A 21,163-nucleotide genomic window follows, 5' to 3' on the forward strand; every position below is an offset into this window, starting at 1 on the left:
CACGGAATAATGGGCTCAAGTTAAAGGAAGCCAGATTCCAGCTAGACATCAGGGAAAACTTCCTGACTGTTAGAGCAGTGCGACGGTGGAATCAGTTCCCTAGGGAGGTTGTGGGCTCTCCCACACTAGAGGCATTCAAGAGGCAGCTGGACAACCATCTGTCAGGGATGCTTTAGGGTGGATTCCTGCATTGAGCAGGGGGTTGGACTCGATGGCCTTGTAGGCCCCTTCCAACTCTGCTATTCTATGATTCTATGATTCTGTGGATAGCTCTATTCATGCACAATTACTGCAACATATTTTTGCCTTTAAAAGACTTGCATTCAGAGACGACGTTGCTGATCAACCTCAATTTGCTTTACCTCAAGGGAACATGATGTTCTGGACTGCAACAATGTGATAATATTAACAGGGTTTGGCCAGATATATGAGTATTAATTAAGCCTTTTAAAAACAACAACAACACACAACTATGGAATTTGCCACTATACTGCAGAATGAACTGCAAATCCCTATTAGATGTCTCTCTGCTGTCAGTAGACACAAAGGTGGTTTTCAGAAATCCCAGTGCACTTGGTGGGGCTGAGTAGGCAGGTATAGGATTACTCAGTGCAATTAGCAAATGGGATAACAATGCTTTGTGTGACCCTCTAAGTCGTAGATGTACCCACATGATACCACTTTAGAAGGTAGACGACTGCTCCTGATCTCTCGCTTTCCTAAACTTACAGTAGGAGTTTTTTCAAGTCTGAACTTCTAGGTTGGGAATTTTGAAGTTCAGGCCTGCAGGCCAAATCCAGACCACCTGGGGTCACGGTCTGATCCTCCAGGGATGCCCACATGCCCATTCCCTGTTCCCCTTTCCCCATTCAGCAATTGTTTGGTGGCTTTCCGGCTTTTTCATGGTTCCCCCATGCCCCCATTTTAAAAGGTTGAATTAGGCTTAGTTAGTGGCAGTATGAGCTTTAAGCTACAATAAACTGGTACTATGGGTATTTTGGCCCAAACTCTTTTGCCGTCTGCCCCATCCACCCCTGGAATTCAGCCTCTGTGAGCTTCTCCAAAATTGAATTTGACCCTCGGGTTGAAAGAAGCTTGACACACTTGTTCTAGCTGATCAGAAGCACACACAAAGGTTCACCGCTTCTAGCCCCCACAGTCCAGATTAGAAGTCCCCCACACACAAGTTTCACCTAAAACAAAAGCAGTCAGTTTGTATCGCTGAGCTTTGCAAAGCAAAATTCAAAGTGTATATGAAGGGTTTTTTTCCTCCTGAGGAATTCCGAGGGAAGAAAGTTGATGGATTCTCTCTTCTTCTTATAGAGTCTGCAAGAGCTGGACCACACGATTCTGCTGACAGAGTAGTTCAGGACAGGTGTGAGGCACTGGAGAGCCTCTGCTACCCAAATACACTATACTGAACCAAACAGATCTGACTCAGAGTAATGCTGTTCCATTGGGTTGTTATATAACAATAAGTGACATTAAAAGGTCCAAGTCAGTGTTTATGTTTGCTTTCACCTCCCTGAGCTCTTCCCTCAGTCTCTGGGGCTTCTGATTTCCAGCCTTTATCTCAAACCTTGCGCTTTTGTCAGGGAACGTGAGTTTTCATAGATTAAGAGGCCCCATGCCGAGGAGAGAATTTCTTTGAACTTTAAGCACCATCTTAAGGATTTAGTTAGGGGGGGAAAAACAGCCCTAAACATAAGTGCTAAATGTACTTTGCCAAGAAGACCTCTGGTTTTTGGTTGGTTTGTTTGTTTGCAATTTCAGAACTCTGAAAGAAGAATATTGATGACATGTTAGAGTATTTAATTTCATGAGAAGCAGATATCTGGACTGCTACTCAGTTTGAAGGTGCTGTGAAAATGTGAATGTCCTCACATTTTTTGGAGGTGAGGAGAGGGGACAGGAGAACCTATATGTGTCATGTAGGAGTTTTTCCTGGACTGCATAAACTTAAGAACAATATGGTTGCTAGGTTGGTCTCTGAGGTCCCGTTCACACAATCACTCTGTGCATGGCCAGATGATACTATCACTACTATTAAGAAATATGCTTCACCTGAAATTTCTCAGCCTACACATCTCAGGGAGGATTCTGCAGAATTTATGTTAGGATGTGAACCAGATCTTTTCTTGATGGAGCTCCAAGCTGAAGATAGGTTCAGAAAGTTGGACTTGATTAGAATTAGCACTGAACTTTCACCAAATGTGAAATCCAAAGTGAATGCTCCTCCCCTGGCAAAGCATTTGAGAAATTAAAGGAGGACAAAGGCGGTTGGTAAGTAAAGCTGTCAACATGTTTCAAGCATGGGTTCTGCACATCCCTTCAGTTGCTACCAAATTCCCACCACCCTGTAAAAAGCATAGTGAATTTGGTGATACCTCTTTGTATTCGAGAAGATGTAAGCATAAGGGCTTTTTCTTCCAAATGTGGTAGGAGTGTGAAATTGTACAACACTTTTAGCTTAATCTCTAAGGCCGTTGCTAGATGAGGGTTTAGCCCTGGCTGATACCCGAGCTCACCCCTGTGCGTCCAGATGACGCACAGGGGATCCCGAGGTCAGCCTGGGCTAAACCCTCCCTTGACCCAGAATAACCTGATCCGCTTGTGGCCTGGTATTTCCACAGCCCTGGGCTTAGCTGGTCTAGCTGGTTCTGCGGCTTTTCCCGGCTACATGGCTTACTCACGAGTAACTGGGAGAAGCTGTGCCCATTTGGCGGGGGGGGATCGCAAGGGGGAGAGATGGGGGCCAAGGGGGAAGAGCGGACCCAGCAGGAGAGATGGGGTGGAAGAGCGGAGCCAGGGTGGTGAGATCGTGGCCAGGGGGGATCGGAGATCGCGGCCAGGGGGGCAGCGGAGGGGGCAGCGGACATGGCGAGTGGGGGAGAGGGCAGACAAGCGAGCAAGCAGGGGGGCTGGTTGGGCGAGCGAGCGAGGGGGCCGGGCGAGCGAGTGAGGGGGCGGATGGGCAAGCAGGCGGGGGGCAGCGGGGAACTCTTTTTTAAAAAAAAAACCTACCTTATCGTTGGTGCGCTCCTGCGCACATGGCCCCTTTAAGTTTTTTTTTAAAATGGGACATCGTGTGTCATGTGTAGACTGTGGCGACGGCCCACGCTAGCTGCAGCTCGGGCTCGCCCCTACTCCTCATCGGATTAACAGGTAGGTCTAGCAAGGCCCTTAGACTTGTTTGATTGTATCATAGGCACCGTGCTGCTTTTAGATCCAGAATACATTCTCCCACATATTGACATCAGTGAGGTGACATGATACCCAGATCAACGCCCACACTTCTTTCTTATTTATTGTTGGCAGCCAAGAAGCATTCATCAGGCAATGCCTTATTTACCTTTGGTCTATAACTTGCTTTGTTTACATATGTGACATTTATTTTATTATATATGCTGTGGATTTTGTTTCCTGTTTATTTTATATGCAGGCTCTAATCATTTGGTGTTACCATTCACATTTATACTACATATGATTGTGGGGGCAACATGAATTAGTTTGTTTAAAATACGTTTTAAATAAAAATAGGGTGACCATCTGAAAAAGAGGACAAGGCTCCTGTATCTTTAACAGTTGTATAGAAAAGGGAAATTCATCAGGTGCTATTTGTATGCATCTAGCACCTTGTGAAATTCCCTCTTCATCACAACAGTTAAACCTGCAGGACCCCTGCCCTCTTAACCAGATACTAAAGAGGGCACGGCCCCTGCAGCTTTAACTGTTGTGACGAAGCAGAGATTTCACCACGTGCTGCATGCATACAAATGACACCTGCTGAAATTCCCTTTTTCTATCCAACAGTTAAAGATACAGGAGCCCTGTCCTCCTTTCCATAGGGTCACCCCAAATGAAAATGAAACAACCGCCCCACTCACCCCTATAAGAAGCACCTTTCTTGTGACTCTGGAAATTAGTCTACCTAGCTCATTATTGTGCTCTCTGATTGACAGCAAAGGGATTTCCTGTTACCTGTTACTTGATCTTTTTAATTAAAGATACCTTGGGCTGAACCTGGGACCTTGGAAATCCCAAGCATGTGAGCTATAGTTCCTTTTCATGATAGTATTGGTCATAGCCCAATTTATGCACTTGCCCTCAAGCTTTGAGGAGGGGGAGTACACACATCTACCCCTTCCCCAACACCCCCATCTCCACCAGCCTCACATGTTGAGCAGAAGATCTGGTGGAGAAATCTTGACCATTTGGCTGAAACCATTGAAAATCCCCGGCACAATCAGGAATTCTGCCCATGGAGGATTCTGAAGTCAAGTTTGGGCAAATGCCTGCAGAGGGCTTGTGTCTGAACCCTAATGTTCATAAAACAAATGTCAGTGAGAAGGGAGCTTACTCAATGTCCAAACATGTACTTCAGATGCCTAAGACCACAGGATCAGCCCTCAGTATCTCCAAACAAAGGATGTCCAGTAGCAGGGTTGGGAAGGATCTCTATCACTAACTAGCTGTCCAGTTCATAAGAGCAATACTGTCCTAGATAGATGGTCTAGACTATGGATGGGTGAGAACTTCTTTAATTTAGGAGGGCATTCTAATAGATGGCCAGTTCTTCATCCTAAGGACAGACCCAACTGAGATTTTCTCAAAATGAGTGTGGGAGAATGTGAAACTGACCGATTTGTCCATCCAGGCCCAGGGCATTGAGTGCTTAGCTATTAGAAGTTGAGTTCTGAATCCCTGTGTATTCAGCCACATCTGTGGTACTGAATTAGGACGGCCACCTCTCTTTTTTTCTGACAGGCTCCTCATCTTTAACAACTACAGGGCAAGCAGGTACATTATGTTCCTCTCTAAGGCCAGATCTACACCAAGCAGGATATAACACTTTGAAAGCTGTTTGAAAACAGTATATGGAATGTGTCCTGGACCCCAAAAGTTGTCAAGGCCATTATAAACCATTATAAAGCAGTAGTGTAGATCCTGCCTAAGATGGAAACATCTGTACCCGTTGAATTTGGCCAATGCTGATCGTTGAGAAATTTGTTTGGTTACCAAAATTCACAAAGAGAATGGGGGGGGGGGACACTTGACATTTTAAAAAGTGTGAATGTGTGGAAAAGTGTCTATCTGTAGTCTTGGGGCATGGCTAGACGAGGGGGTGGAGGGGGGTGATCTCGCGTTATGATGATTGCGAGATCCTCCCCCTCAGTCTACATGCAGCGTGCGACGTCCCGGGAGGAAGAGGATGTTGCACCCGCCATTTTGTTTTGTTATTGGAAAAGAACCCCACCCCACCCCACCCCTGGTTACTCACGAGGAACTGGGACAAACCGGGCTGGCCAGCCACACGTCCCGCGGTCTTGGGATGAGACCGAGACCACAGGAAAAGTCGAGATTAAAGGGTATGCTAATATCCTGGGGAAAGGGAGGGATCATCCCTTCCTGCTCCTAGGATCCTCTGTGCATCATGTGGATGCACAGGGATGATCCTGGGGTGATCCTCGGGATATCAGCAGGTCTAGACATGCCCTTGGCATGCTATGCATTCAGAGCTTTATCACACCAGCGTTATACTGTGCAATCACTGCGAATTGCATGCAAAGGACTCAGAAGTTTTCCACCTTATAATCTGCTTTGATTGTGAAGTACTCCCATGCATCCTGCCTTAATTGTGCAATAAAGCAAAAAGATTCGCCGTATTTAGCCCCTACTTTTTGAGCGTATCTTCCGAGCCGCTGCTGGGGCGCAGGAGAAGGATTTTAAAGAAATGTTTACATCTGTGTAAGCTTTAAAGATAGACACCAAAATTGGCACAGTAATAAATATTAGGGAGAGCTTTAAGCATACCAAATTTGAATTGAATTGGGTCATCAATTGATTTTTTATGATTTTTTACATTTCCCCCCTTAAACTCACTTCCTGGTATGCAAAGGATCGCTGTCGCCTGGTAGCAAAAACAACAACTGCGAAAGCTTAGCACTACGGAGATAATCCAAGGGAAGCAGGTACGTGGGATGAAGCACTGCATCTACCTCTGCTTACCGGATATTCTCCTTTGGAATATATTTCCATCAGAATGCATGTGCTGTGCTTCAGGCCCCTGTCAAGGGCATTGACATAGAGAGGTTTAAAAATAGAAGCTTGAAGCTGACACAGAGCATGACAGGGAGCCCATCTAAAAGTAAAGACTTAAGCAGGGGACTGACAAAATCATACTGATAGAAGGGAATGATACCAACAGGCACTGCACAGGAATGGTGATAGGTGTGTGTGTGGGCAGACATTGAGATTTGAAGGCTGCAGGCCTATGTGAGTTGGTTTGGAAGGGCACATTTTTTGCTTGAAGATAGTGGCTGATCAAAAGTGGAGAAACAGGAGTTCCTGGTGGGGCAGGGAGAGCAGGAAGCGTATCATTTGAATATGTACATCAATATCTTGAACATCAACATCTTCAAATACTGAAAAGGTTGTCACACAGAGGAGGGCCAAGATCTCTTCTCGATCCTCCCAGAGTGCAGGACACAGAATAACTGGCTCAAGTTAAAGGAAGCCAGATTCCAGCTGGACATCAGGAAAAACTTCCTGACTGTTAGAGCAGTACGACAATGGAACCAGTTACCTAGGGAGGTTGTGGGCTCTCCCACACTAGAGGCCTTCAAGAGGCAGCTGGACAACCATCTGTCAGGGATGCTTTAGGGTGGATTCCTGCACTGAGCAGGGGGTTGGACTCGATGGCCTTGTAGGCCCCTTCCAACTCTGCTGTTCTATGATTCTATGTGTGTTTTAAAAACCTGAATAAGGTTTACTAACTTCTATACATCCAGTTATCCAGCTTTTACTGTCGTGACCTCAGTGACATGTATTCCTCTCTAGCTCCAGAATATAGAAATCTTCATTTAGGGTATGTAGTTAGCCACCCAAAAAAACTCTTCTACTCTACCATGAGGTGAAGGGCCAGAAGGAAAACCATGACCAGAAAACCAGCCGGTTCTATGAACAAGGCTTCCCTTTTGCATGTATGGGAGACGGCTCAGCTGTTCTCCAGCCTCAATTCACCCAGTAGTGGTAGGCAGCTGGCTTCCACAGTGGGGAACAAATACCTGAGGGATACTCATGCATAGACCTTTCGCAAAATGGAATTTGGTGTTTCAGATAAGACCCCGGTCCTGATTCTCCGAGATTCCAAGGGCCTTGCTAGACCTACCTGAAAATCGGTGCTTCAGGCGCGGCGAGGCCACGCTACAATTAGCACAGGCCGTCACACCCATCTACACGTCAGACGCGACGAAGCCCCATCGTGTCCGCCATTTTTTATTTATTTATTTATTTTTGTTAAAGGGGCCAGTGTGCACAGGAGCGCACCACCAGAAAGTTAAGGTGTGTGTGGTTTTTTTTTTTTTTTTTTTAAGGTTTCTGCAGCCTCAGGATTGTCCTGAGACCGTGGGACGTGTGGGCGACCATCCTGGTTTCATTCTGGATCCTCACAATTAAATGCGAGGAACTGGGAACGAGGCACAGGGCACGGAGCTCTTCAAGCGCTCTGTGCCCATCAGGGGTGGGGTGGGGAGCGGGGGTGGAGCTTTTTTAAAAAAAACCACTTACTTTTGCACTCCAGGTCCTTTTCTTTTAAAAAAATGGCGGCCACAACATCTTCCTTCCTCCCGGGACGTAGCATGCCGCATGTGAACAGAGGGGGAGGATCTCATGATCAGCATATCGTGAGATCCTCCCCCCTTCGCCGGGAGGTGTAGACATGCCCTAGCTTTGCTTTGAGTGGATGGTAGTTTGAAGGAGACTATCATCAGCATGCCTTGGGCATGCTATGTGCTGCAATAAGCTTTCTATATTCTGAGCACCATCTTTTGGCTTTGTTGAGTTAACCTTACTTCTTTTTTTCAGAATGCACCAGCTCATTCTTTAAAAATCATGTTGCAAAAAACCCTCTTTACTTTTTTGAAAATAATTGTTGGCTGGGGTGTTTGTCTCTTTGGGTATTCTTTGGTGGCGATTCATATGCCCCATAAGCACCTCCTCTAGTTTAGGCCCATTGATATAGGCCCATTGACTTCCTCGGTGGCCTCTGGCTCATGATTTATTCTGAATCCTTTAGGGCATTCCACAGTTATTCTTTCTCTACCATTATGATAGCTTACTTTGTGGAAATGAATGTTGACATTTTATGGAGTCCCCCGACCTTCCCCCTTCCTGATGTCTGAATTTTTAGACTCACTAAAATATAGCAAGCGCTGACTCTTGACATCAGCTTTGCTACTCCCTTCCCTTTTCAACAGTACACCTCTCTATTGAGCCATATGGTTTCATTGTACACAATGGCAAAGAAAGGCCCCAAATTGTAGGCCTTTTTTAAAAAAACCCAAAAACCTCAGGTCTTCTGACAAGACTGCACATTCCTTTTGTTTGACATTAAACAACCTAGGAAGGTCTTCTCCAATTTATGCTGGCACCATAATGGAACTTGTCTGTTTTGGCAGCTCGTATACCCAGCTTTACTTCTAAGTGATTTAATGCAGCAAAAGTTATAAAGCCCAGAAAATTGTGGTTTACAATGGAAAATGTGACAGGCCATCAAGTATAATGACACTTACAGGCATGCTATAATGAAAGGCGGCTATACACAGGCAAGAAAGAACCCCTACAAGATGTTACGTTAACAGCCTCTAAATTTTCATAGTGGTGGCTGCAGATAGTACTGTGACTCTCAATAAAGTCTGTGGTGCTTCAGTTGTTAAAGCCTCAGGGAACTCATGCTTAATGGACAAAAGCTAAAGTTTCTTTGACTTGGGGTTGCTGCTTCTCACATTATGTTTGGAAAGCAGGGTGCACAGTCAGAAGTTAGAAGAATAAAGTTCTATGGGATGCATAATGTAGAATACATGTGTTGGTCTTGATCAGCCCTGAGGTAGAATCCTCCATGTAATTGGATATTTCACACACACACACACACACACACACACACACACACCTACCTGAAGTGTGCCAAGCCAGGTTTGACAAGAAAGGTAAAAATGGCCATAGTCACTGGATAAGAAGCTGCTTCATACTTAAGACTATTTAGGGTGACCAGGTGTCCTCCTTTACAGTGGAGAGCCTTCTATTTGAAAAGCTGTCAGAGGACTGGCCTCTATTTGAAGGTGTTCTCTGTTTGAAGACCTGCCCAGTCCAAGTCTGGTTTAAAGTCAAAGAACCGTAAGCAAGGAGAACAGGCGGGGGGTGGGGTTGAAATTGTCCATCAGCAGGTTGCAGCTGGACAGCAGCCTGAGCGGACAAACAGATCACCTGGGGCAGATCCACACAGAGGCTTTGGGACGCCCTGAAGGTGCTTTAGGGCGCCCCAAAATCGATGATGTACACCCTACCTTAACCGTTCCAAGAAGAGGCGGAGGAGGAGGAGGAGGCGGCCCCGCATCGCCCCTCATGGGGACGGGATGAAGAGTTGCCGCACCCGGCGGCTTCGCCGGGGAATCAGCTGCCGCCCACCTGCCCGCCGGCCTCTTTGCTGGCGAAAGAGCCACCCGGGCCCACCCGGGTCAGAGAGCTCGGCGGAAGAAGCCACCGCCGGCTTCTTTTGCCGAGCTCTATGACCCGGGTGGCTCTTACGCCGGCAAAAGGAGGCCGGCGGGCAGGTGGGCGGCAGCTGATTCCCCGGCGAAGCTGCCGGGCGTGGCAACTCTTCATCCCGTCCCCATGAGGGGCGATGCGGGGCCGCCTCCTCCTCCTCCTCCGCCTCTTCTTGGAACGGTTAAGGTAGGGTGTACATCATTGATTTCGGGGCGCCCTAAAGCGCCTTCAGGGCGTCCCGAAGCCTCTGTGTGGATCTGCCCCAGGTCACAGTCGTCTGCACTATAGTTAAATGTGTTGTCTTCCTAATTAAATGATGGTTACGATTTCTAAATCTGCATCTATACATATAAATTAGCACATGCAGCTATTACACAAACTGGTTGTTTCTTCTTCTTCTTCTTCTTCTTCTTCTTCTTCTTCTTCTTCTTCTTCTTCTTCTTCTTCTTCTTCGGCAATATGTGAGTGGCCACCCTAATTATCTGACTGGCAGCAGCTCTTATTTTATTTTATTTATTTATTTATTACATTTATATACCGCCCCATAGCCGAAGCTCTCTGGGTGGTTTACAAAAGTTAAAAAAGTAAACATTAAAAAGTATGCAAAATTTAAAACCATCAAAAACATAAAAACAACAGTATAAAAACAACAGTATCCATTTAAAAACAAAATTTCTGGGGTCCGTTAAAAAACAAACTTAGCATTGTTAAATGCTGTTAAATGCCTGGGAGCAGAGTTCAGGTTCTTCGGGGTGGAGGGCTTTGCCATCACCTGCTACCTCATTCTTTTAACTGAAAAGGTCCTATAGTGCTTGTGCCTTACCACTGAGACTCATTCACCCTCCTCTCACCTAACACTTGATTACTCCACAATTGATATACATGATGAAGACTGATAGCTAAAGGTGTAGCTCTGTTGAAAGGCCTGGCATCTGAGGTGGCACACAATATGTCACTTGACAATTTTGAGGTGAAGAACAGTATGTGTGAATGAAGCCTCCCTAACCTGACCTGGAGACAATTGCTTTTTCATTCTGCACATAGACCCTATTCAGAGAACACACTAAGCCATGGTGGTTAAGCATTTTGAGCTAAACATTATGACTTAGCGTGTCATGAGAACTATGATTTAGCATGTCGTGTGAAACATTCCTAACCATGGTGGCTATATAACCACGGTTGAAACACTAACCATTTGCTGCAAAAGGGTTAGCAGCATAACCATGGTTTAGTTTGTCATCCAAATGAGCATTTGACACAGGAAAATTGCCTATGAGTTTGCTTCTTTGCCGTGGTGTCTATCTCTGTGAAATATTTAAGGCCTGTCGCCAACATCAAACAAAAGGGTACACAATAGTCCTATATGTATTTTGTCATAAAGTTTGTTATCTCTTTTGCATATAATCTCTTTTGCATTTATCCTGGTTGCGCTTTTTATACTGTATTTCGTAATTGTGTTTTAAACTGTTGGGTGTTTTACTGTGGTTTTAATTTTTGTGAACCGCCCAGAGAGCTTCGGCTATTGGGCGGTATAAAAATGTAATAAATAAATAAATAAATAAAAATAATGGAGAGCAGCAGTGTAGGCTTACTACTGTCCACCCTATTTCCCCCCCCCCTCCTTTAAAAAGAACAGTACAGTTCATGGTGTTATTCTCTCTCTGCTAGAAGGAAAGTTTTTGTGCTGTGTTTTCATTTTCTGTTTTTATTTATAGCATATTTCATTTTTATTGGGTTGCTGCAAACTGCGAATCCCATGAAATGCCACATCCTAAATACTGATATACTTTGATTGCTGGTTTTTAGTCAATAGAGCCATATATTGACTCAGCTGTCTTTGCATGACCAAATTCCCTTTCTTTTTTTTTACTATCTCTTTGCTAGAATAAATTGCTTAAATAAGAGCAAATGTTTACATGGATTAACTTGTATGCCGAAGCAACCTAGAACACTTCTTCTGTTGACATGCAGGCCTGAGACAATCCACGGGGTGATGAAATATATAGCCAAATGCATGTGTTCCTTTTAGTGGACACTGATGTCTGATTTACCTTCTCCCTATTTGGTTTCTTTTCTAGTGGAATGGAGCTGTTCAGAAGACTTTTCTCCTTTGGCTGGGGAAATCATCATGGATAACCTTCAGTCTTTGAGGTGCACTATCACTGGCCTCACAATGGTAAATGGCAAGTCGTTAATTTAGATGGCCCTGCTCCCCAAACAGTAGCAGAACTCTGGGCTTTGGATTGAAGCTGTGCAAGGAGGTCAGCTGAATGCTCTTCCTCCTGCAAGAGCTGCCAATCATTATAAGCCCATTACGTTTGGTATCTAGCATCTGCAAGGCAGGATAGGTTGTTTTGTAAGTTGCTATCTGAGGAGCAGGGGAGATCAGAAACGAGTGGAATAAAAGCCGCTATGCCATGGATCATGGGCTAATCTTAGCCCAGATCAAAGGCTTTGGAGAGATCCAATCCTGACTCCATGTCTGATCGCTAAAATAACAATTCTATCTCCACTCCTTCATTGGGGAAACAAAAGTCGCTGGCTCAGTAACTTAAAAGGAGAGAGGGGTGTTTTTATAAAGATTGAAAGTAGGTGGATAATGGACAATAATCTCTCCATGGACAATCTTGTGGGTTTTTAGGGATGCCCATTTTGTACACTTTGGATTTCTCCTTCTGTTGGTCCTTTGCAAGTAGCTGAATGTAGATTTTGTCAATAGTGGCAGAAAGTAAATCTTTCTTTGTGTCTTTCTTGTTCTCTCCCCCTTTCTTTCTTTCTTTCTTTCTTTCTTTCTTTTCAAATACATCAATATTTACAGCTGGAATAAATTTAAGGGGGATCTCAAGTACACCCTCTTATCTCAAACCAGCTTGCACAAAATGTTTATATCCTCCTAATATGTATTGTTTACAATTTTCCCAATTATGAACGCACCTCATTTTAAATAGATTTACTCAAAAATAAGTCCCACTGCATTAGGATCAGGGTGCGAATATTATCGATTTAAAATGATCATAAAGGCTAAGGTTTATGGGCTTTTAAAGTCCCTCTAAATTCAACTTTAAATTCACCTTTCAACATTTCTAAGTTTGAAACTCAGTTTTTTAAAATGTATTTCAATTTTTAATGCGTGCAAATGTTAGTCTACCTTTTTACAAATACTGTAGCAGAACCCTTCATGAGAAGCTTGATAATTTGGGGCAATTTCCCGCAGATTAGTTTCTAGCTTTGTGCCTATGGGAGGCAGCAGCTATAACCTCAGTCGTCCCTGAAAAAAACATTCATTTTTAAGATGATATCATTGGTACCCCCACTCAAGTAATTGAGTTGCCCCTTCTTTTACTTCACACCCTGAAGATAACATCAATATTTGGGGAAGGATTGTAACCCAGTGGTATACCATTGGTTTCGCATCTTTGAAGTTCCACGTTCAGTCTCTTACATCTCCAGCTAAAGGGAATTTAAGAACATAAGAAGAGCCCTGCTGGATCAGACCAAGAGTCCATCGAATCCAGCATTCTGTTTACACAGTGGCCAACCAGCTGTCGACCAGGGACCCACAACCAGGACACGGGTGCAACAGCACCCTCCCACCCTCTCATTTGGCAGCAGGGCTACAGAAATTGAGCACCCTGCTCCCAAACCACTTATTGACCATTAGGAGTGACTGTGCTGGGCAGAGATACTGCCAATGCTCACTGTATCTGAGTTCATATATGAGCCCTGGGGGCTTCTAATGTTCTCTTCCAAGAAGAGGCAAGTATTACAAAGCCCTGTATTCTTCTGTGAGCTCCAAATTAAAATCCCTTCTCGGTTTCCAAAGCACCCTCTCCACCAGACCCTTTAACCCCCAAACTGCTTCTTTCCTTCCCTCTCCCCATGTGCCACCACTGCCCTAACTTCAGGAGGGGAGGAGGTAGGGATTGTGGAGGGATGTTTGGGGACTCAGGGAGAGCTGGCAGGAACAGCAGGAGGAGGTAGGCGAATTCCAAAGGTCAGAGCGGCTTGGAAAATAAGCCATATTACTTCTAGGTGAGTGGGGGAATTTGGCAAGTAACTCAGCTCATTTCCAAACCAATCCAATGAGCTTGCCAATCACTAGTGCAGAGAAAGATATACATTAAGGGCCAAACTACTCATGGCACGAAATGTATTTTGCATCTACTGTGCAATGTTTTATGTTTTGAAAAGCAAATTGCATCAGCTGGTAAGTCTTAAAATTAACAAGATCATAGCAAGCATGGAGTGGGAGTTTCACCCTTTCTTCCACTGCTGTGGTCCTCAGGAAAACCTCTCTTCTGAAGCTGGTATTGGTTTTGGGGATGGCCAATGGGAGATTTCCTCTTAATGGAAATGCCAGCTTCAGAAGTGGGATTTCTCACAGGACCAGTAGAGACTGGTGGCTAATGAATTTGGTGAGCTGTGAATCCATTCTGTCCTAATATAAACAGCTTAAAAATATATATATTTGTGTCACTGGATTCAGTTCTTTGCCACTGATCAGCTACATGACTTTGGAACATTCACTTAGGCCATATTCGTAAACTCTGGATTTTCTGTTTTATTTTTTCATTACAGGGCCGAAATTATTATGTTCGAGTTTACGCTTATAATATGAAAGGCTGGGGACAGCCTCAGATTTCCACGCCTCCCTGCGCTTCTCCTTCAAGTAGGTTAAGAGCTTTCATCTCTTTCAATATTGACTGCTAATGTTATTTGACCACCATTCTCTCTCTTTCTCTCTGTCTGTCAGCACCGTTTTACTTCAGTCAAACTAACTTTTCACAACTCACTTTAAAAAAGTTGTGAAAATTTAGCTTGACTGAAGTAAAATGATGCTGACAGAAAGACGTAGCACGCTTAAAAAGTGAAAGCAACTTTAGAGGATGTATTATTAAATTGGCATGTGCTATCAGCATTTCAATTAGTCCTGCGATTGTAGGGTGATCATATGAAAAGGAGGAGAGGGCTCTTGTATCTTTAACAGTTGCCTAGAAAAGGGAAATTCAGCAGGTGTCATTTGTATATATGCAGCACTTGGTGAAATTCCCTCTTCATCACAAGTTAAAGCTGCAGGAGCTATACTAGATTGACCAGATATAAAAGTGCGGAGGGCTCCTGCAGTTTTAACTGTTGTGATGAAGAGGGAATTTCATTGGGTGCTGCATGCATACAAATGACACCTGCTGAAATTCCCTTTTCTAGGCAACTGTTAAAGATACGGAAGCCCTGTCCTCCTTTTCATATGGTCACCCTATGCAATTGGCTACTTGTAAAAGGCCTGTTCCTTCAAGCACTTGTGCATGAGACTGTTTGTTTGCTTTTGTATATAGTGCCAATGATATATATGGCACTTTATACAGTATCACAGATGGAACAAAAAGGAGAGATTCCTGCCCCCAAGAAGCTTGCAATCTAAACTTTAACAGTAGGGGGGAACTACAGAGAGAGGAAAGATTAAGGAGGAAAGCACAAAGCGGGGGTAATGTAATGGAGAGCTACAAGTACACTTAGGCTTAAGGAGTTAAAACCAAAGGTTTCACAAAACAGACGGGTTTGGGAAAAGAGTTGAGTTGGATAATCAAACCTTGGGTTAACAAGAGTCAATCTGGATTATCATGTCTTGAGCTAACATGCATACAAACCCTTTACTCCTCCCTTTCCAAATGCCTCAGTCAAACCAAAGAGCTTCCAGTTAATCATAGGGTGACCATATGAAAAGGAGGATAGGGCTCCCGTATCTTTAACAGTTGCCTAGAAAAGGGAATTTCAGCAGGTGTCATTTGTATGCATGCAGCACTCAATGGAATTCCCTCTCCATCACAACAGTTAAAGCTGCAGGAGCCCTGCACTCTTTTATATCTGGTCAATCTAGTATAGTTCCTGCACCTTTAACTGTTGTGATGAAGAGGGCATTTCGCCAGGTTCCCCATATATATAAATGACACCTGCTGGAGCCCTGTCCTCCTTTTCAGATGGTCACCCTAGTTAATCATAGTTTCCTGTTTTGTCTTAACCAGGATACTATTATTACTAGCTTGGAAACAAGCCAGGATCTTAAACCAACTTCAAGGCAATGTTTAATATCCCAGCTTGTTCTGAAACAGGTAACCATAATTTTCCAGTTTGGATGCAACAGGGAAGTATGGTTAATTAGAGACCTGGTTTAATAATGGTTTGCCTGATGGAAGAAGAAAGGGGATCCTTGCATGGGCAAAGGACTCACCATCTGAAGTAGTTCAATATAAGGACAAGGTGAGATAAAGAAGAGACGTTTAAATCAGAGAAGCATTGCATACATCGGTAAATTTTAGATATTTGCAATGCATATATTAAACCATATTCCAAACACTGCTTGCAGAAAAAAATGTGTCAAATTATTAGAAAAAAAATGTTTTTTGGGGGGGTCTTATTTTTCATGTACAATTTTTATTTTTTAATCATTTCATAATAGTGTCATAGTGTTAGACATATTTCATGTAATATGATTCACTGCTAAAACTGATTGTGCCTTTGCTGGTTTTCTTTATACAGATTAGTGTGGTAATGTGCTTATTTTATTATATTATTTACTGGCTTTTATTAGGATATTAGAACAATTTCATAGGCCTGAAAGGCTAATAAGATGGAAGTAATGAGCTGTCTTGACATCTGATATCTGAGAAATGTTTGTTTTTCGTAAATAGACTCAAACGTCTTCTGTTCACCTATTACAAATGCAATTCTAGTGTGTTTGTGAAGGATAATGCAATTCAGCTCTGGGACCCAGCTCTGCTCTGGGTGGTTTCACTGGAGTATAATCTTCAAGTAGCTTTCTGTTCCATTACTTCAAAGGTTTTCCTATCTTATTGGTAAGTCAGTGTGTATTCTGCATTTCTGGCTGAGAATTTAACATTGAACAAGATAAATTCTACTTAATTTAACAGGAGGGACAGAGAAAAGCAAACATATAAACGATATTGGAAGTCTACCTTGGATAGTGACTATTTGTCAATACAGAGTCCCTGAGTTGAACATTTCTGGCACTGTTTGTTTGAGTGTCTCAGCACTACTTGTTGCTTGTCAAACAGCTTCAGCTTCATTGGCTGCTGAATTATCTATTTAGTAAAACTCATGGGAAATCCAGGCAGGCTTTGCATCAGGAATCAAGTGTGGCCCTGCAATGCAGCGGTTGTTGGTGTTGTGCTCTAGACTGGTCTCTGTTTGGCTCGCCCTCCAGGCCTGCCCACCACTAGAACCCAGGCCCTGTCTACACGCCGTACTGAAGGCGCATGCCTGCGCCCCCAGTACGACCCCAAAACGATGGTGTAGACGGCAGCCCAGAAGATACGGAGGAGGAGGAGGCTGGGGAACCAGCCGCGTCCTTGCCGCCGCCACCGCCGCCTCCCCGCCGGCCTCCTGCTGCTGGGGTAAGAGCGACCGGGGTCTGAGAGCTCGGCTTCCACTTCCGCCGAGCTCTCCAACCCGGGTCGCTCTTACCCCGGCATCAGGAGGCCGGTGGGGAGGCAGCGGCGGCGGCAAGGACGCGGCCGGTTCCCCAGCCGCCGCCTCCTTTGTCTCTTCTGGGCTGCTGTCTACACCATCGTTTTGGGGTCGTACTGGGGGCGCATGCATGCGCCTTCAGTACGGCGTGTAGACAGGGCCTAAATCTCCCTAATCTGTTTTATGGACTCACCTGAGTCTTCCTCATCTGTTTCCCACAGCTAGGTCCTATAACCACTATGAAGCCCGGCGTTCTAGTCTTTGTCCACTTTGCCTGTTGTCATTGTTATATAGAGCCAGCAATGTACATAGCCTTTACAGAGTGACATTAAACACTCACTTTCAGACACACACCAACAAAATAGAGTCTTGTCAAAATCAACGAAGTGTACTAGGACATTTTCAAAGACAAAGGCCTTAGCTAGACCTACCTATTATCCCACGACAGAGGAGGGAAGATCTCGTATTGTGTTTACCACGAGATCCCTCCTCTGTTTACACGTGACGTGCGATGACCTCAGAAGGGTCACGCCCACCATTTTTTTATATTAAAAGGCCAGCAGCATACGAATGCTTGTGCGCAAAAGGTAAGTCCTTTTTTAAAATTTAAATTACTTTCCCTACTCCCGGCACCCTACCCCTGATGGGCGCAGCGCTCCTTGCTCCTTGCAAGGAATCGCATGGAGCCGGGTCAACTCATGGGAGCCGGCCACACGTTCTGTGGCTCAGCCCAGGACTGCGGAAAAACCGGGGCCAAAGGGGAGGGCTATATCCCGGGACAAGGGAGGGACCATCCCTCCCTGATCCCAGGATCCCCTGTGTGCCGTGTGGACGCACCGGGATGATCCCGGGGATCACCCCGGGATAAAGCCCCGTCTAGCTATGGCCTTATTAAGGCATAAGCTTTTGTGGACTAGAGTCCACTTCATTAGATGCATAACATGTTATCCTCAGTTGGCAAGTATATATACATATGGGTGAAAAGCCAGAGAAATGTAAACAGTAAAAGCGAAGGGGAATGAAATACAACAACAAAAACCCAGATGGTGACAATTACATTAAAGCTTAAGCCTGCAAGTATTGATGCACTTACCTGGAGCAAGTCTCATTGAACATAATAGGACTTACTTCTGAATAGAAATGTATAGGATTGTCATTCCTCAGTTAATTAATACTTGAATGTTAACTTTCACTAACTTAATTAACCTATTAATTAACTTAACTTAGGTTGTCCTAATAGTATATACAAATCCAATCCAATCAACTCTCTTTAATTTAATATCCATATACAACTGTACAGCTGAGGTCAAATAAAGCCTACCAAGCCAACAGTCTGGATTTGTTCCAATTGAAAGAATCTGAGTCTGTTTGATTTGTAAATGAGTTCTTGCAAGACGCATTATATTTGGATTTTTCTATTGACTTGCAAGGTCTTATTTGACTTCAGTTGTATGTTTGTATATGGATTTTATCTTAAAGAGAATTGATTACTATACTCTTAGAACAACCTTTTTTGTGATTAGAGTGGAAAATATTTGTGTTTGAGAAACAGTGAATGGATTTGGGGCTGCATTAATAGAAGTACAGCTTCCAAATTGCTCAAGGTACAGGTTCCCCTCTATTCTGCACTGGTTAGGCCTCATATTGAGTACTGTGTCAAGTTCTGGGCACCACACTTCAAGAAGGATGCAGACAAGCTGGAGGGGGTTCAGAGGAGGGCAACAAAGATGTATTGGACTGGAAACCTTTTATTGAGTATATGCAGGAACAGCTAAAGGATGATTTATTTGTTTGTGGGTTTTATATATAATCTCTATCTTTGCCTTTGATATATATACATTAGCTTGTTGTTATGAAATTCGTACCTGGTAATATAAAAACAACGGATGTTTGCCATCTGACATGAAGATCGCTTTAAATGAAATACAGCCTTATGTATTGTATTTATTTTACTAAATGTATGTGTGGTGTAGTTGTTTGTATAGTTTGTAGTGTTTCTTTTTTGTTTGTTTTTTGTACCTTCCTTATGTGTCTGTTTTTTGTGGAAAATAAATAAAAGTATTAATTGGGGGAAAATGAGGAAGGCAACAAAGATGATCAGGGGTCTGGAAACAAAGCCCTAAGAGGAGAGACTGAACAAACTGGGCATGTTTAGTATGGGGGTGTAGAGCGGGTCTTCTCTGCCCCGAAAATCCACTCAAATTATTCCTTCCCCTATAAACACACCCACCCCTCTGATTCTGCATTAATTCACCCCTGTGCATTTATGGAGGGAGCTTTTCTCTTTTACTTTGCTAATGCACAGCTGTGCATCTCCAATTTATAAAAACAGAGATCAGCCTTCTTCTCCTCCTGCCCCTCGGAAGGACCACCACCAGCAGCAAGGACAGCAGAGAAAAGACTGTGCCTAATTTGGGTGGGGGGACTAGAAACATGTCTCACTCTCCCACCATGGCCGGAGCCAGCCAGCAGCACCCATTCCTTGCGTCAAGATGGAATTAGATGGGGAAAGCTTTATTAATACAGAAAATGGAAGAAAACAAACACAGAAGTCACAAAGGATTTTTTGTGTATATAGTAGACTTTAAGCACACACACACACACACACACACACACACACACACACACTAACACGAGGCCCTGGGGTGTGTGGGGTGAAATGTAAGGTAAAGGATTGGAATGGAAAGATAAAGAGTTTTTTTTTAATATATATATATATATATATATATATATATATATATATATATATATATATCCCCGCTCCTCTGATGCCATGCTTCTCGCCTGCCCAAGGGCTTCTACTTCCCTTACTCGGCTTTGTCCTTTTTCTTCTGCTGCCCCTTACGCCTGGAACGCTCTTCCAGAACACTTGAGAACTACCAACTCAATCACAGCTTTTAAAACTCAGCTAAAAACTTTTCTTTTCCCTATAGCTTTTAAATATTGAGTTTGTTCTGACCCTATACTGTCAGCTTCACCCTACCCGGTGCCTGTTTACACTTCCCTGTGCCTGTTTGCATTCTCTTTCCCTCCTTATTGTTTACTACAACTTTATTAGATTGTAAGCCTATGCGGCAGGGTCTTGCTATTTACTGTGTAATCTGTACAGCACCATGTACATTGATGGTGCTATATAAATAAATAAATAAATAAATAAATAATAATGGGGGTAACAGTAAAACACACACACATATACAAAATATACCAACAAAGAGGTTGGGTGGGTCAAGGAACTTGGAAATTGGGGATTGGAATTGAAGAACTAGCACACACACCAAAAAAAAACAGGCAGAGGGAGACTGCAAATCAAACCCAGCAATCAGAAGCTCTCTCTGACTGATTCTCTCCTTTTCTATCCTCCTTCCTCTTAAGTCCTAATGCCACATGAGAAGGGAATAAGAAGTTCCAGGGCAAGGACAAATGGGAAACAAAGAAAAGCAGAGAGACACTGCAGCTCTGTATCTCACTCTCTCACACACACACACTCTGACTTTGTTCCTAACATTCCACGAACTACCAATGGAATGAGTTCCAAGGCGAGGATAAATGGGGTACATCATTTCCAATCCCTCCCCATAAGCGCTACGATTGGAAGGGGAACAGCGAGGACACTGGGGCACTGGCTATTGGTTAGCCACAGATGTCAATCTCAAAACTACCCTTCCCTCAGCCTTAGTGTCTTCCAAATATGGGAAAGTGTTCGTAGTCCATCAAGTTAAAACAACCCCTCACGTCGCCTAAAAAACCTTCGGAAACCTTCAGATACTTTCAGAGCTCTGAACAACCTTCTATCCGCACAGCAGGTAACCATTGGTTTTAAAACTTCCCCCCAACCACACAGTCGTTTAGGATATCCAACAGATATCTGTCAGACTTTCAGATTTTGGGTGTGGGGCGCACACTCCTAATGTTTAGCCTGGAGAAGAAAAGACTGAGGGGAGACATGATAGCACTCTTCAAGTACTTGAAAGGTTGTCACACAGAGGAAGGCCAGGATCTCTTCTCGAACATACCAGAGTACAGGACATGGAATAATGGGCTCAAGTTACAGGAAGCCAGATTCCGGCTGGACATCAGGAAAAACTTCCTGACTGTTAGAGCAGTACGACAATGGAATCAATGACCTAGGGAGGTC

General features: G+C 43.9%; 1 protein-coding gene across 1 annotated transcript in view; it reads left to right on the forward strand.

The window, feature by feature from the left end:
- The window catches only part of ANKFN1 (ankyrin repeat and fibronectin type III domain containing 1), a 150,813-nt gene that overhangs the window by 58,675 nt on the left and 70,975 nt on the right, over nt 1-21,163 (forward strand). Inside the window, exons 6-7 of the mRNA XM_063119897.1 lie at nt 11,625-11,722; nt 14,125-14,215. Of these exons, the coding sequence (XP_062975967.1) occupies nt 11,625-11,722; nt 14,125-14,215 (189 nt within the window). The remainder of the gene's footprint in view (nt 1-11,624; nt 11,723-14,124; nt 14,216-21,163) is intronic.

Source organism: Elgaria multicarinata, chromosome 3 (genome assembly GCF_023053635.1).
Source record: "Elgaria multicarinata webbii isolate HBS135686 ecotype San Diego chromosome 3, rElgMul1.1.pri, whole genome shotgun sequence".
Taxonomy (NCBI): Eukaryota; Metazoa; Chordata; class Lepidosauria; order Squamata; family Anguidae; genus Elgaria; species Elgaria multicarinata.